Raw genomic sequence first — 13,929 nt, forward strand, 5'->3', positions numbered from 1 at the left:
TGAAAAAACATGCTAGTATTGGCTGATTATTGATTTGTGTCTTGTGACCAGAAGTTAACTATGCTTAGAGTTTAGGCAAGGTCTGTCTGACTCTGAGGTCAACATTCACCTCAGTGAACAACAGAGTGATTATCTACCATTCAACCACTGACCATGTTGAGATACATACCATGGTCGGTGAACTTCAGCTTCTACTGATTTCCTTGGTGACTAGAATTGCCCAGACCAAAGTAGATTCTGTGTTAGATGACCAGTTTTGCTAATATGTGGCTTAATGATAAATTCAGATAAGCACAGTCATAAACTGAAAATTTCCTACTAGGAGGTGAAGTACCTGTTCTTGTGACAGTTCAATTAATTATACCCAACCAAGGTTTCCAATGCAGCACATCAGGGGAACTCTTCTCCCTTCCTCCCTTCTTCCTTTCCATACCTTGAGCTCATCAGCATTATAGAAGTCCACACGCACAGCAGGTACCATCCAGGTCTGGAAGAGCATAGCCAGGATCTGCTCCGCAATAGAATCAGCAATGAGGTGAAAGTGTAAAGGGTTCCTCCTGTGGAGGGGAAAGGAAGATGCCAAAAAAAGCATTAAAGGCCTTGAGTCTACTTGCAAATTCACCCCTTTCCCAACTGATAATGTGGGACAGTGTCACAAGCCACTGTGGAAGTAAATCAGGCATATAGCTCCACCATGCTTCTTGGTGAGGACAATTCCCTCAACCTCCACATTTCAGAGCCTAGACAACTAAGCACCATAGAAGGCAAGACCCAATTCTTGTTTGTACCTTACCGGTACTTTTACATCTTGCTTTTCCTGGCAGTGGATAGCAGCGTCTCTCCTGCCTCTCCTTTCTCTTCCTGTCTATCCTCAATTTCCCACCTAACTAAAACCTGACTTACCATAGGCCAAATAGCTTTATTTATCAACTAATCAGAGCAACACATATTCACAGCATACAGAAAGACATCCCACAGCAGCCTGGAACCTGAAAATTTTGGCCTTGAAGTAGTGACTCCTTTCCCTTCCTCCTTCATTTTCTGTGTGCTGATTCTTTTAAGACTGGCCAGTTGAATAAGACTGTGAGGTAGGATCCCAGCCAATAGTGAAGAAAGAGTAAACACCTGAGTTAGAATAAATACCAAGTGTACCTCTTATAGATGTGCTTGCTCTTTAGAGTACTCTCTGGGTGGAAGGGGAAAAAATTGCCTTCTCCAGATACTTCAATTGGAGTGGTATTCTCATTCTTTGTGACCCCAAAATTATTTCATACACAAGGAGGAGTAACTCTACTTCTATGTATACTCTACTTCTATAGGATACATGAAGTCCTTACTGGCTCAGGCCTCCATGTGCTAAAAATGTCCAGTCTCAATAAATAATTCAATCAATCTTCATCAAGTTCCTGCAGTACATCCATGGGGCAAGGTAGCACAATGTTTTGCCTCTCAGGAGTTCTCTCTTACTTTTCCTTAATAAAACTATATTTGTTCTGCTTAGCCTTTTCCTTGCTTATTATATTTCCTTATTCTTAAGGCATAAGACAATAAATATTGGCTTGGGTTAACTTTGGTGACTACTGACTGATCTTCAGACATCACAGCTCCCCAGCGTAAGCTCCCTTATAGCCAAGAAAGGCTATGCTGTTCTCAAAAAATGGCACATCACTTAGACTTGTCATCTAAAGCAGAAAGAAAGAAAGAAGGAAGGAAGGAAGGAAGGAAGGAAGGAAGGAAGGAAGGAAGGAAGGAAGGAAGGAAAGAAGGAAGGGAGGGAGGGAATCATAAACTAGACTTCACTGCATTGTCTGTCCCTGCTCACTACAACTTGTAAGGTACAACAGGATGTTCACTTGCAGATGCAGAGGAATGTTTCCTGGAGCCTGATCATGCTGGCACCTTCATCTCAAGCACCTAAAAGCCCAAAACTACATGTAATAATTCTGTTTTACATAGGCCAAAAAAGGAAAACAAAATAAATAGAACTTTTGTGCTTGGAAGGACATCAATAAAGTAAAAGACATTACTCAGAGTAGGAGAAAAATATCTGTAAGTGAGTAGCTGATGAGGGATTTTTTAGGATGATAAAGAACATTTTACAAATCCAAGAGAAAAAAAAAATACAAGTAAGCCAATTCAAAATCCCAGAAAGGCTCTGAATTGACATTTCTCAAGACAGATTTACAAATGGTCAATAAACTCAATCTCACGAGTCCCCAGGGAAATGCGAACTGTAAAACCACAGTGAGATGGCTCTGCACATCCTCTCGCATACTTAAAATAAAAACATGACAATAGCTTGGATAGGGAGGACTCTGAGCCAACAACCATTACTGATGGAATTGTCAAAAGATATAAGTTATTTGGGAGGCAAGGAGTTGGGAAATTTCTCAAAAACATAAAATAAAATGAAAATTAGTACAGAAATACTATTTCTGAGGTACTCAGCAATTTTCTCTCCTAGTTACATATGAAAGGGTTTTGTGTGTGTGTGTATATATATATATATATATATACACACACATATATGAAGATATAATAAATATGAAAATACTGTTGCCTGTACGATAGAAACTAACTCTCCACTCAAGCAAGCAACCCTAATTAAATTCAGTGGGTTTAAAGAGAGAGAGAGAGAGAGAGAGAGAGAGAGAGAGAGAGAGAGAGAGAGAAGTGATGAGTTGAGGTTTTGTTTTTGCACTTGGTTTTTGCTTTTTTTTTTTAAAATTATATTTGTGTTTTAATTTTATATATCAGCCATTGTTTTTAAGCAGTGGAGATTTTCCAGACTGAACTCAGGGAGCTAGGGTAAAGAATAGACCCTACCTAGGGTAGGTGAAAGCATGCCCTTGTCTCCTTCCTTAAGACTTAAGCCATTGGTCCATATGTCGGTTTTTATGCCAGTACCAAGCTGTTTTTATTACGGTAGCTCTATAGTAGAGCTTGAGGTCAGGGATTGTGATGCCTCCAGAGGTTGTTTTATTGTACAGGATTCTTTTCGTTAACCTGGGTTTTTTTTTGTTTGTTTGTTTGTTTTTCCATATGGAGTTGAGTATTATTCTTTCCATATCTGTGAAGAATTGTGTTGGTAATTTGATGGGGATTATGTTGAATCTCTAGATTGCTTTTGGTAAGATTGCCATTTTTACTATGTTAATCCTGCCTATCCATGAGCATGGGAGATCTTTCCATTTTCTGACATCTTCAATTTCTTTTTTCAGGGACTTAAAGATCTTGTTATATAGGTCCTTCACATGCTTAATTAGAGTACCCCCAAGGTATTTTATATCATTGTGGCTATTGTAAAGGGTGATGTATCTAGGATTTCCTTCTCAGCCTGTTTGTCTATTGTATATAGGAGGGCTACTGATTTTTTTGAGTTGATCTTGTATCTTGCTATGTTGCTGAAGGTGCTTATAAGCGGTATCAGTTCCGTGGTTAAATTTTTGGGGTCACTCATGTATACTATCTTATCATCTAATAGGGAAAGCTTGACTTCTTCCTTTCCAATTTCTATCCCCTTAATCTCCTTATGTTGTCTTATTGCTCTGGCTAGAACTTCAAGTACTATATTGAATAAGTATGGGGAGAAGGGACAGCTTTACCTTGTCCTGATTTTAGTGGTATTACTTTGAGTTTCTCTCCATTTAATTTGATGTTGGCTGTTGGCTTGCTGTAGATTGCCTTTATTATGTTTAGGTATGTTCCCTGTATTCCTGATCGCTCCAAGACCTTTATCATGAAGGGGTGTTGGATATTGTCAAATGTCTTTTCTGTATCTAGTGAGATGATGATGTGGTTTTTTTTTCTTTGAGTTTGTTTATATGGTGTATTACACTGATGGACTGTTGTATGTTGAACCACTCTTGTATCCCTGGGATGAAGCCTACTTGGTCATGGTGGATAATTGTTTTGATGTGTTCTTGGAGTCTGTTTGCCAGTATTTTATTGAGCATTGTTGCATCCATGTTCATGAGGGAGAACAGTCTGTAGTTCTCTTTCTTTGTTGCATCTTTGTATCGTTTAGGAATCAGGGTAATTGTAGCCTCCTAGAAGGTGTTTGGTAATATTCCTTCTGCTTCTATTGTGTGGAACAATTTAAAGAGTATTGGTATTAAGTCTTCCTTGAAGATATGGTAGAATTCTGCACTGAAACCATCTGGTCCTGGGATTTTTTTTTTTTTTTTTTTTTGGTAGGGAGATTTTAATGACTGATTCTATTTCCTTAGGGGTTATTGGACTACTTAAATGGCTTATCTGGTCTTGATTTAACTTAGGTATGTGGTACCTATCCAGAAAATTATCCATTTCTTTTAGATTTTCCAGTTTTGTGGAGTAGAGGTTTTTGAAGTATGACCTGATGATTCTGTGGATTTCCTCATTGTCTGTTGTTATGTCCCCCTTTTCATTTCTGATTTTGTTAATTTAAATATTCTCTCTCTGTGTCTTTTGGTTAGTTTGGATAAGGGCTTGTCTATTTTGTTGATTTCTCAAAGAACCAACTCTTTGTTTCTGTTAGGGACCAAGATTTCAGGAACCAAACATGAACCATGGAAAGTACTAGCTAAGCCAGAGAACAAGTCATAAGCCCACTGCCCTTCCCCAGAGCAGTAACACCTGTTTACTAACCGGAGGCTCCCAAAGATAAGAACATTCCACAGTCAGGTGCCATGGCAACTGAATGTAAAGAGCATTCCATGGTCAGGTAGCCTAGCAACAGAACAAATGGCCCCTGACCAGTGACCTTAGCCTTGCAGTTGCATGGCCTGCACGTCTCCCATGTTCTGCATGCCTTCCACATCTCTTCCCCTTCCCTCCTTCCTGGCCCCTCCTCTCCTATATTATATAAGTCTTGCAGAGAGAAATAAAAATTGCAGCTTGATCAGAATCTTGTATTGCTGTCAGTCTCTTGTGTCCCCTGTCTCTTTCATTCGCTAACACAGGTGGGTTGCCCCCATTGAAACCCCGCTGGCTGGGGCATGTTTCAATGATACATTCACTGTAGACTACTGGCAATGCTCGAGAGAAAGCCTGATCTGACCTAATCTGGTGATCACATGGCCAAACACCCTAACAGTTGTGCTGGAACTCTCATCCAATAACTGATGGAACTGGATGCAGAGATCCTTGGCCAGGCCCCAGGTGGAGCTCCAGGAGTCCAATTGTCGAGAAAGAGGAGGGACTGTAAGAGTGTGAATTGTTGAGACCAAGATTGGAAAAGCACAGGGACAAATAGCCAAACGAATGGAAACACATGAATTATGAACCAAAAGCTGTGGAGCTCCCAACTGGATCAGGCCCTCTGGATAAGTGAGATAACTGAATAGCTTGAACTGTTTGGGAGGCACCCAGGCAGTGGGACCCAGACCTGCCCTTAGTGCATGAGCTGGCTGTTTGGAAACTTGGGTTTACACAGGGACACTTTGCTCAGCCTGGAAGGAGGGGACTGGACCTGCCTGTACTGAATCCACCAGGTTTAAATGAATCCCCAGGGGTGTCTTGGTCCTGGAGGAGATGGGAATGCAGGAGGGGGCTGGGGGAATGGTGGGGGTGGGAGGGAGGAGGACAGGGGAACCCATGGCTGATATATAAAATTAAAACACAAATATAATAAATTAAAAAAGGAGGGAAAAAAAAGACTTAAGCCAGTCATGGAGGTCCAAAACCTGGCTAGGGTAGCTTACCTATGAGGGTAGGTTCACCTTAAGATAATGCTATTTTCCTTCCTAAAATTCATGCCTTTGAGGCAGTCCCTAAGATCTCCCATTAGGTTAAGTTTGGCTGGGACTACCTGCCTGTCTGAATCCTGATTCAGACAGGCATATTTCTTTTTCTTTTCTTTTTTCTGTCATTTTCTTTCAGGTGCTAACTAGCTAGTGCTAGTGCTAAGTGTGCATTTAAACTCTCTAACTAATGCTTTTGGACTTTCTTATGCTTTTTCTAAAGCTCCACTCCTGCCACCGGGCTTCCTAAAGACATAAGGATCACCTCCAAGCCAGTTTATTTTAACCAGTTTCCCACTTCATGTAGCTGCAAGATTTACAGCTTGCTTTCCCTGGAGTTTTCCTTTAAACTCTAATAAATTGTCCTCAAGCTCCCATTTGAGTTCAATGTTTGTTCTTGAGCTTCTGTTTATGCTGCTTCTTAAATTCTTTTATTAATAAGACTAAGAACACCAATAGGTATTACAGAATATTGGTATACTGTGTGAAGATGTGCTGCTGTGATTGGTAAAATCAGAAGCTGAATGGTCAATAACTAGGTAAGAGAGATAGGCAGGACATTTGAGAACAGAGAGGAAAAGAAGATAATCTAGGCACATAGGAACATCCATTAAGATGGAAACAAGTCAAACACATAGAATGGGAGAGAGTTAAAAGCCACAAGGTAGAACGTAGATTAATAAAAATACAAGTTAATACCTTATAAGAGCCAGTGGAACAATCCTAATTTAATAGCCAAGCTTTCACAATTAATAAATCTCTGTGTTATTTGTGAACTGGCAGCCCAAAAGAACATTCTGACTACAAAGATGGGACTCCAATTTTCTATGTATCAATCACATGATGGCTTTGCTGTGACTCCCTAAGATTTCTAAGACACCTTTTTCCCTGCATTTTTGCTTCTTTAATTGACAGAGAAAATGAACCCATGCCTGCACCCCCAGAAAGCATAACTAGGTTGCATAAAGGTCATTTGTCTCCTGCCTATGAAGAATAAGGAAACATGGGATGAACAGAAATTTTTAAAAAAATTTTTTAAAAAAGACTAGATTTATTAAGGAAAAATGAGGAAGAAATCTGACGGAAAATAACTTCCTTTTGCCTCATCAAGTGACCTTTTATGAGTATTATAGAAGGAACTGGATGGAGACTTATGAGATCTTTTTATCAATGGATCACTTTTGAATATATCATGTGCTGAGCCAGTAAGCTGCATATACCATCTTAAAATGTTTCCTTAGAGAAACCAAGGAAGTGATCATTCTTTACTCATCCAATTAGGGCAGTGGTCATGTATTCAGGTCTCTTAGGCCATTTCCAACTCTCTTAAATTATTTTGTAGGCTACTGATTTGGTCACTTTTAACTTTACTGGCTCATGAGCTACTATAGAAATTGCTTCTACTTTCTTTGTGGTGCTAACTCCTCTCTTAAAAATATAAGGTAATTTTGTTGAGAAGGGGTTCAGCAAAAGGCAGGGACAGGGCAAATGGGATAAATTGGCTACATATGATTAAAATACACATAATCATATATGAAATTGTCAAAGAACAATAAATAAAAAGTAAACAGGTATATATACAAAAGCTTATACATAATTATTCTTCGTAAGTCACTCGTAATAGCCAAGAAGTAGTAAATACCAAAATGGGCATCAGCAAATGATAAACACTGAACAATACATTCGTACAAAGGGACATTAGTACACAATAAAATGGAATGAAGTATTAGCACATGCTATATCATGGAAGAACCATGAAACTTCATTAGAAGGGAGAGAAGCCAGTGAGAAAGACTAAATATTACATGATGCACATGGCAACAAAATGTCCAGACTAGGCAAATCTACAGAGAGGAACTTAATAACTGGTGATGTGAGTGACTACTAATAGATATGGGAGCATTCTTGGGGGGCAATGAAAAGGGCATAATATTCAAGAGTGGTGATGGCTAAATAATGGCAAATTTACTGGCAATACTGAATGTTTCCCTTTCAAAGTACAGTTACATTATAGGAATATTCTCACAGAAACAGTTTGCTGTATGAAAAAGGAAGGCTAGTGTGTGAGTAGGTTAGAGTGTATGCTCAGCTGTTCTAGATCCTTCACTGCACTGGGAACACTGGCCTGAATGACACTTAGCTCACTAAATGGGAGAGTGTGCACATGTCCAGGCTGGGGTATGACCAGGAGGTATGTCCAGTTCTGAAGATCACAGGAAACAGCCTGATGATGCCCATGGTTAATGAAGATCTATATATCAAGATTAACTAATAAAGGAAATGATTTTATCTTGATTTAGTGAGCGCAAGGCCCTGGCTTCAATCCTCAGCTCAAAAAAAAAAAAAAAATTTTTATCTTCTATACAGGTAGCTTCCAAGTCTCCTTTTACCTTTGGCTTCTAATTCAGGAAGGTAAGAATGGATTTTAATGATAGAGCCTTGCAAATACCACAATTTGCCAGAGGCTGTGACCCTCTGCTTTCTCTTTTGCTTTAAGGAAATGGAACACCATTTGGCTAGATGTTAGGAACACATTTACAGCAAAGGAAATTTTGCAAACTGAAGTTAATAAAAACTCACTCACAAGGGATAATATCTCTCTCTCTCTCTCTCTCTCTCTCTCTCTCTCTCTCTCTCTCTCTGTCTGTGTGTGTGTGTGTGTGTGTGTGTGTGTGTGTGTGTGTGTGTGTGTGTTTGGAAAAGTATAGGCTTAGAAATGGGAAAAGGCCTCTTTCTAGACAGGTGGTTTGGTCCATATTCTAAAATCCAGTAGCCTCATTTGTCTGAGTACCAGTATTGCCATAGAGGCAAGGAAATGTTCCATCTCCAGATAATCCTGCATACTATCCTTTTAATTAGCAACACAACATCCATTTCCTCTGTTTCCTTAACTGCTCCTGTATTCAAGGTCAGGATTCAACAAATGTAGCAGAACAGAAAGCAAAAATAATTAAACCATTGCTTATCTCTGGCCTCTCCTTATCTTGTCAGGAAAGTGTCAAAGCTCTCACAACCCAATGCAAGGACTGCTTTCATTAAAGGACATTGGAGCTGGGATAATCTTTACTTATGATGTTGACAACACAACATCAATTTTAGGCAAAGAAAAGATCCAGTGATGGCACCAGCCGTCCTTGGTGAATCATTGACACAACTATTTCAGAGAATCTAGGTAGCAGGGATCTGAGGACACAACATCCTTGAACTGGAGGATGCAAAATGGCCTCAATAAAATGGAAAAATTCAAGGGTAGCTAATAAAGTTCTTTATCAGATAAAAGAGAACAACTTTCTAGAAGAATCAAAAGGCCACATCACACAGAGTGAAGACTAGAACTGATGAACTAACATCTACTCAACCATGACATTGAATGAGCCACTTAACTTCTCTAAGCTTAAATTTCTCTATAATTATGGTGATAGTAGAACCTAATGAGTAGGGATGGAATACACATGCAAGATCCCACATGAAGTTTAACATCTGACAAAAAAATATTTCCCCTATTTTCTCTACAGACTCCTATATGTTTAAAGGTATCACGTGTCCATACTTAAATTTTATTAGGAACATGGATGCTCAGGCTTTTAAATCCTTTGTGTGTGCACCATTCATCACCTCACAAGTACAAATCTTAGAGGGAGGAAGATGATGATGGCATGGAACAATGATAACAGTATCTACACCATCACCAAAAATGATGATGAAAACTAAAAGTAATGATAACAATATTAAAAGCAGGAAACTCCTTGTTGTCTGTGCAGAGTTACTCAGAAGCCAAGGGACTGAGCTTAAACTTAGCTCTGTCTACCTCCTGGACATGTGATCTTGAGCAATGACTTAGCCATCTTGGTCCTCAGTTGTACTGTCTGTGAAATAGGGGTTAGCAATAGTACATTTCTTCAGCAGGCACAGAACTGGGCACTTTAGTATCTTGACAATATTTAGAAGAGAATTTATTGTAGGGTAAGAGTGACAGCAGCATTTGTTGAAAAGGAAAGCAGCAACATATCTTTGCATGTTCTAAACAGGGCACTATGGCTGGGTAGGGGCTGTTGGGGAGACTAGAGCCAATGTTCAAAGATGTATGGTGATTGCCTGGATCTGCAGTTCCCACAAATCTAAAGCAAAAGCAGAGCCAAAACGCATGCTGGCTTCCTTGCCTGGTCAATCCTATGCTCCATTTCCCACCCTAGTTGCTACTTTTATATAATGACTATAAGCAAGATTTCAAGAAGAGTTTGGTAATGTTGTGGGATATTGGTACATTGTGTGAAAATGTATTGTTGCAATTGGTGTAATAAAATTGAATGCCCAATAGCTAGTAAGAGGATAGGCCAGACTTCTGGGAACAGAGAAGACTCTAGGAAGAAGGGCAGAGTTACCAGCCAGATAGGAAGAGGAGACAGGAGGTACAAGATGGAAGAGAGGTAGCACAATGTGGCAGAACACAATTTTTTTTTTTAAAGGGGTTAATTTAAGTTATAAGAACTAGTTAAGAACAAACCTAAGCCAGGTGGTGGTGGCACACGCCTTTAATCCCAGCACTTGGGAGGCAGAGGCAGGCAAGTTTGTGAGTCTGAGGTTACTCTACCCAGGAAAGTTTGAGGTTACTCTGGGATACAGAGTGAGTTCCAGGAAAGGCATAAAGCTAAACAGAGAAACCCTGTCTCGGGCAAAAACAAAAAAACCAAACAAAAACACAAAAAAGCCTAAGCTAAGACAGAGCTTTGATAATTGGTAATAAATCTCTGTGTCATTATTTATGAGCTGGCAGCCCAAAGAAAAATCCAACTCCATGGTTATACAGACCAATATTATAGTTAAGAATGAATGTATACACATATATATGAAAAAAGAGGTAATCAATTTCAAAGAGAGCAAGTATATGGAAGGGTTTAGAGGGAGGAAAGAAAAATTACATTATAGTCTCAAAAATAAAAGAATAAAAACATTTAAGTGATCCTTTTACGACACAGAACCTTCAGTAGCCATGTGGGGTAAAGATCTTGGCAGATATTCTGAAATTTCTTTCCAGAAGGTTGGAGAATATTCAGTGGCACACTGGTATGTAACTGTTCATGGCAGTCTTTTACCATCACATGTCCAGGAGATAGACAGAGCTAAGTTTAAGCTCAGTCCCTTGGCTTCTGCACAGACAACAAGGAGTTTCCTGCTTTTAATATTGTTATCATTACTTTTAGTTTTCATCATCATTTTTGGTGGTAGTGTAGATACTGTTATCATTGTTCCATGCCACAGCATGTCCACTGTCACCAAACATATTGTAGAAGTAAAATTGATTTGATATAACAAAGAAGGCCTTAAATGAAAATCTGTTGAAAATCTTGTCTGGGAAATAAACTTAATTACTGTAATTAACAGTGAAAGCCAAAAGAAGCATTCTGAACTACTAATATTCTATTAATATTAGGAAGGTACTTCATTTGTCAACATATTTTATAATCATGTCTTAGTTAATCCCCATAACAGACTTGGGAGCAATAAAGCTATTTATAGCTGGACTTTCGCAGTTAAATGTCTTTCAAACATCCTTTTGCTTTAATGTCCAAATCACTATCAGCCGTAAATCAATTTACAATTATTCTTATTTGTATCACTTCAAGGTGAGGGAGGGACTCCAGGGGTCACCTGGTACAGAAGAGCCAAGTAATCATTGCCATGGTGCAGTCTTTATCTTCATTACACACACTAGTAACAAGCTCTCTTCTTGGAATGTGCACATCTCCACAGAAGGATGATATGCCTTCCACAGCTGCTACTAAAATTGCTATTTTAATTTGAACATCTTTGTGCTTGCTGCAAAGACTATTGGAATAAAAAGTTTATTCTCAATAAGATTCTTACAATTTCAACAACTACCAGTTTATGTGATTTGTAGCTAAGGCAACAGTAAGAAAACTTTTGCTCAAAAACAATACCAGAGATTTAAAATTTTATCATAATTGAAACACAGAGAAAATATCTTTAATCATACAAACAGCCTTTCCTGAAAAAAAAATGGGCCTTTGGACTCCATCAGGGAGGGGCTCTCCATTGTTCTGGAGACAAGGAATAATGACATCATGGCAGGAAATCTCTCATTTGACTCATGCTCAGTGTTCATAGCACCTGGCTGTAGTCAGCAAGGAGGGTGCGGAAACCTAAGTGTCAAAAACTGCACAATGAATATGGTCATGTAGAAAAGGCACTTGGCTTTACATGAGAAGACTCAGCCAATTTCCACCTGACATTCCTATGACCTCTGACCTATACAACAGAAATCATAGCTTTTAAAGGGGCAGAAGGGGCAGGAAGAGTTGCCAGCCCCTGTTGCTAACTGATACTGTTATATTTAGCTTTGTTACTCACATTCTCCACCCTGTCCTTGATGCTAGAAGGTAGGAAATCCCAGTCCCCCCTCCCTCCCGTTCTCCTGCCTCACCTCCTTCCCACTCAACCCCCATCCACTCCTCAGAGTGGGTAAGGCCTCCCATGGTAGTCAATGAAGTCTGGCATACCCAGTTGAAGGAGAGCCTAGCCCCTCCCCATTGTATCAAGGCTGAGCAAGGTATCCCACCATAGGGAATGGGCTCCAATAAGCTAGTTCATGCACCTCGGATAAGTCCTTGTCCTGCTGCCAGGGACCCCACAAACAGATCAAGCCATACAACTGTCACCCACATTCAATGGGTCTATTTTAGTCTCTTGCAGGTTCCCGGGCTGTCAGTCCAGAGTCAGTGAGCTCCAGCTAGCACCGGTCAGCTGTCTCTGTGGGTTTCCCCATTATGATCTTGACCCCTTCCTTCTACTTTTTCTCCTCCTCCTTCTTCTTTTTTGAATGCTGAATACCGTTTATTGCAGAAGGGAAGTTGTGATCTTTTGTCAACAGGCCAGCTGACTCCAGCTACATAATTGGACTAGCACAAAAGACATGCCACAGAGTTCAGTAATGAATAAACTTTACAAATGAAGTCAGATTGGGAATGACCACAGCAAAAGTTAACAGAGCAACAAAGGGTTAAAGGAACTGCCTGAAGGCCTCTTGGTACAACAGTGGCATGAATGTAAATGTGAATTGAATTTAGATTTGTATCTCAGGTAACTGATTAAAAATATGTATCTTCAGTTTACTTACTAAAGGACTCCCCCAAGAGCAATCACTAAACAAATGAACACTTACTGATTAGTAATTTTCTAAATACATGAGATACAGAGAAAATAAGTCATGGTTTCTTTCTCCAAAAGGCTTGTATTCTGCTATAGAAGGAATCATGAATGAATACATAGAGATCAACATAGTAAGTATGTATAAAAAAAAAAAGGTAAGCAGGGTATTATGGGCTATAGATAGACTAGGAGCTTAAACATGCACTGAGAGTTGCAAGCAGGTTCTCTCCTCTCCATCTAGCTTAGGCCTACTGGTCACTAACCTGCATCTACACTTCATGGTTCTAAGATTTCTGTTCTTCATATCCATCTTCCTGTCATAGGTAGTGCCTTTGTGAAATCCTATAAGGTAAAAAGGCAATTGATGGCTTGGGATTAGGGAAGGAGTAGGTTGACAGAGTAGCAGGACATATGATGGAGAGTGGAGGGAGCTACAAACACGCCAGGGTGGCAAGGCATGATATCATCATAGGGACAGGTAAGAAAACACTATGAAGAATACATTGGTCCCTGATGAGTAAGAAAAGATGGATATGAAGAACAGAAATCTTAGAACCATGAAGGGTAGATGCAGGTTATTGACCAGTAGGCCTAAGCTAGATGGAGAGGAGAGAACCTGAACTATCTCCAAGAGGGAGAGCTACAAGGTGCTGCAGAGAGAAGGGATTGGGAGACAGAGATAGAAGGTGGAAGAAATGATATATACACAGTCTTGCAGTGTTGGTGGGTCTGAGTGATGAATTCCAGTGACTATACTGTGCTCTCTACTCAGCTGAACTGAGAACTTCTTCTCAACAGTGTTTCTTCTTCTGTTTAGGATTCTGACTCAATCATTTCATATGTGTTTGCCTAAATTATTGGTTGCAACTAAAGATGAACTTTATCCAAATCCATGAAAAGAAGTCAGAGCAGGGTCAAGGAGGGTATTAGCTGGAACTGCAGACTCAATTCTGTATGTGACCTTAAATATGTCTGGGCAATAAACCTGAATATTGAAGGGAAGGAAGAAAGGTCCATAAGAAAGCAGAAACATACAGAA

The 13,929-nt window shown here is 39.6% G+C and overlaps 1 protein-coding gene across 3 annotated transcripts in view; it reads right to left on the reverse strand.

The window, feature by feature from the left end:
• The window catches only part of Large1 (LARGE xylosyl- and glucuronyltransferase 1), a 506,337-nt gene that overhangs the window by 252,587 nt on the left and 239,821 nt on the right, over window positions 1–13,929 (reverse strand). For all 3 annotated transcript variants that reach the window (XM_036187421.1, XM_036187422.1, XM_036187423.1), the window contains one exon: window positions 434–557. In XM_036187421.1, the coding sequence (XP_036043314.1) occupies window positions 434–557 (124 nt within the window). The remainder of the gene's footprint in view (window positions 1–433; window positions 558–13,929) is intronic.

Source organism: Onychomys torridus, chromosome 5 (genome assembly GCF_903995425.1).
Source record: "Onychomys torridus chromosome 5, mOncTor1.1, whole genome shotgun sequence".
In the NCBI taxonomy this organism is placed as follows: domain Eukaryota; kingdom Metazoa; phylum Chordata; class Mammalia; order Rodentia; family Cricetidae; genus Onychomys; species Onychomys torridus.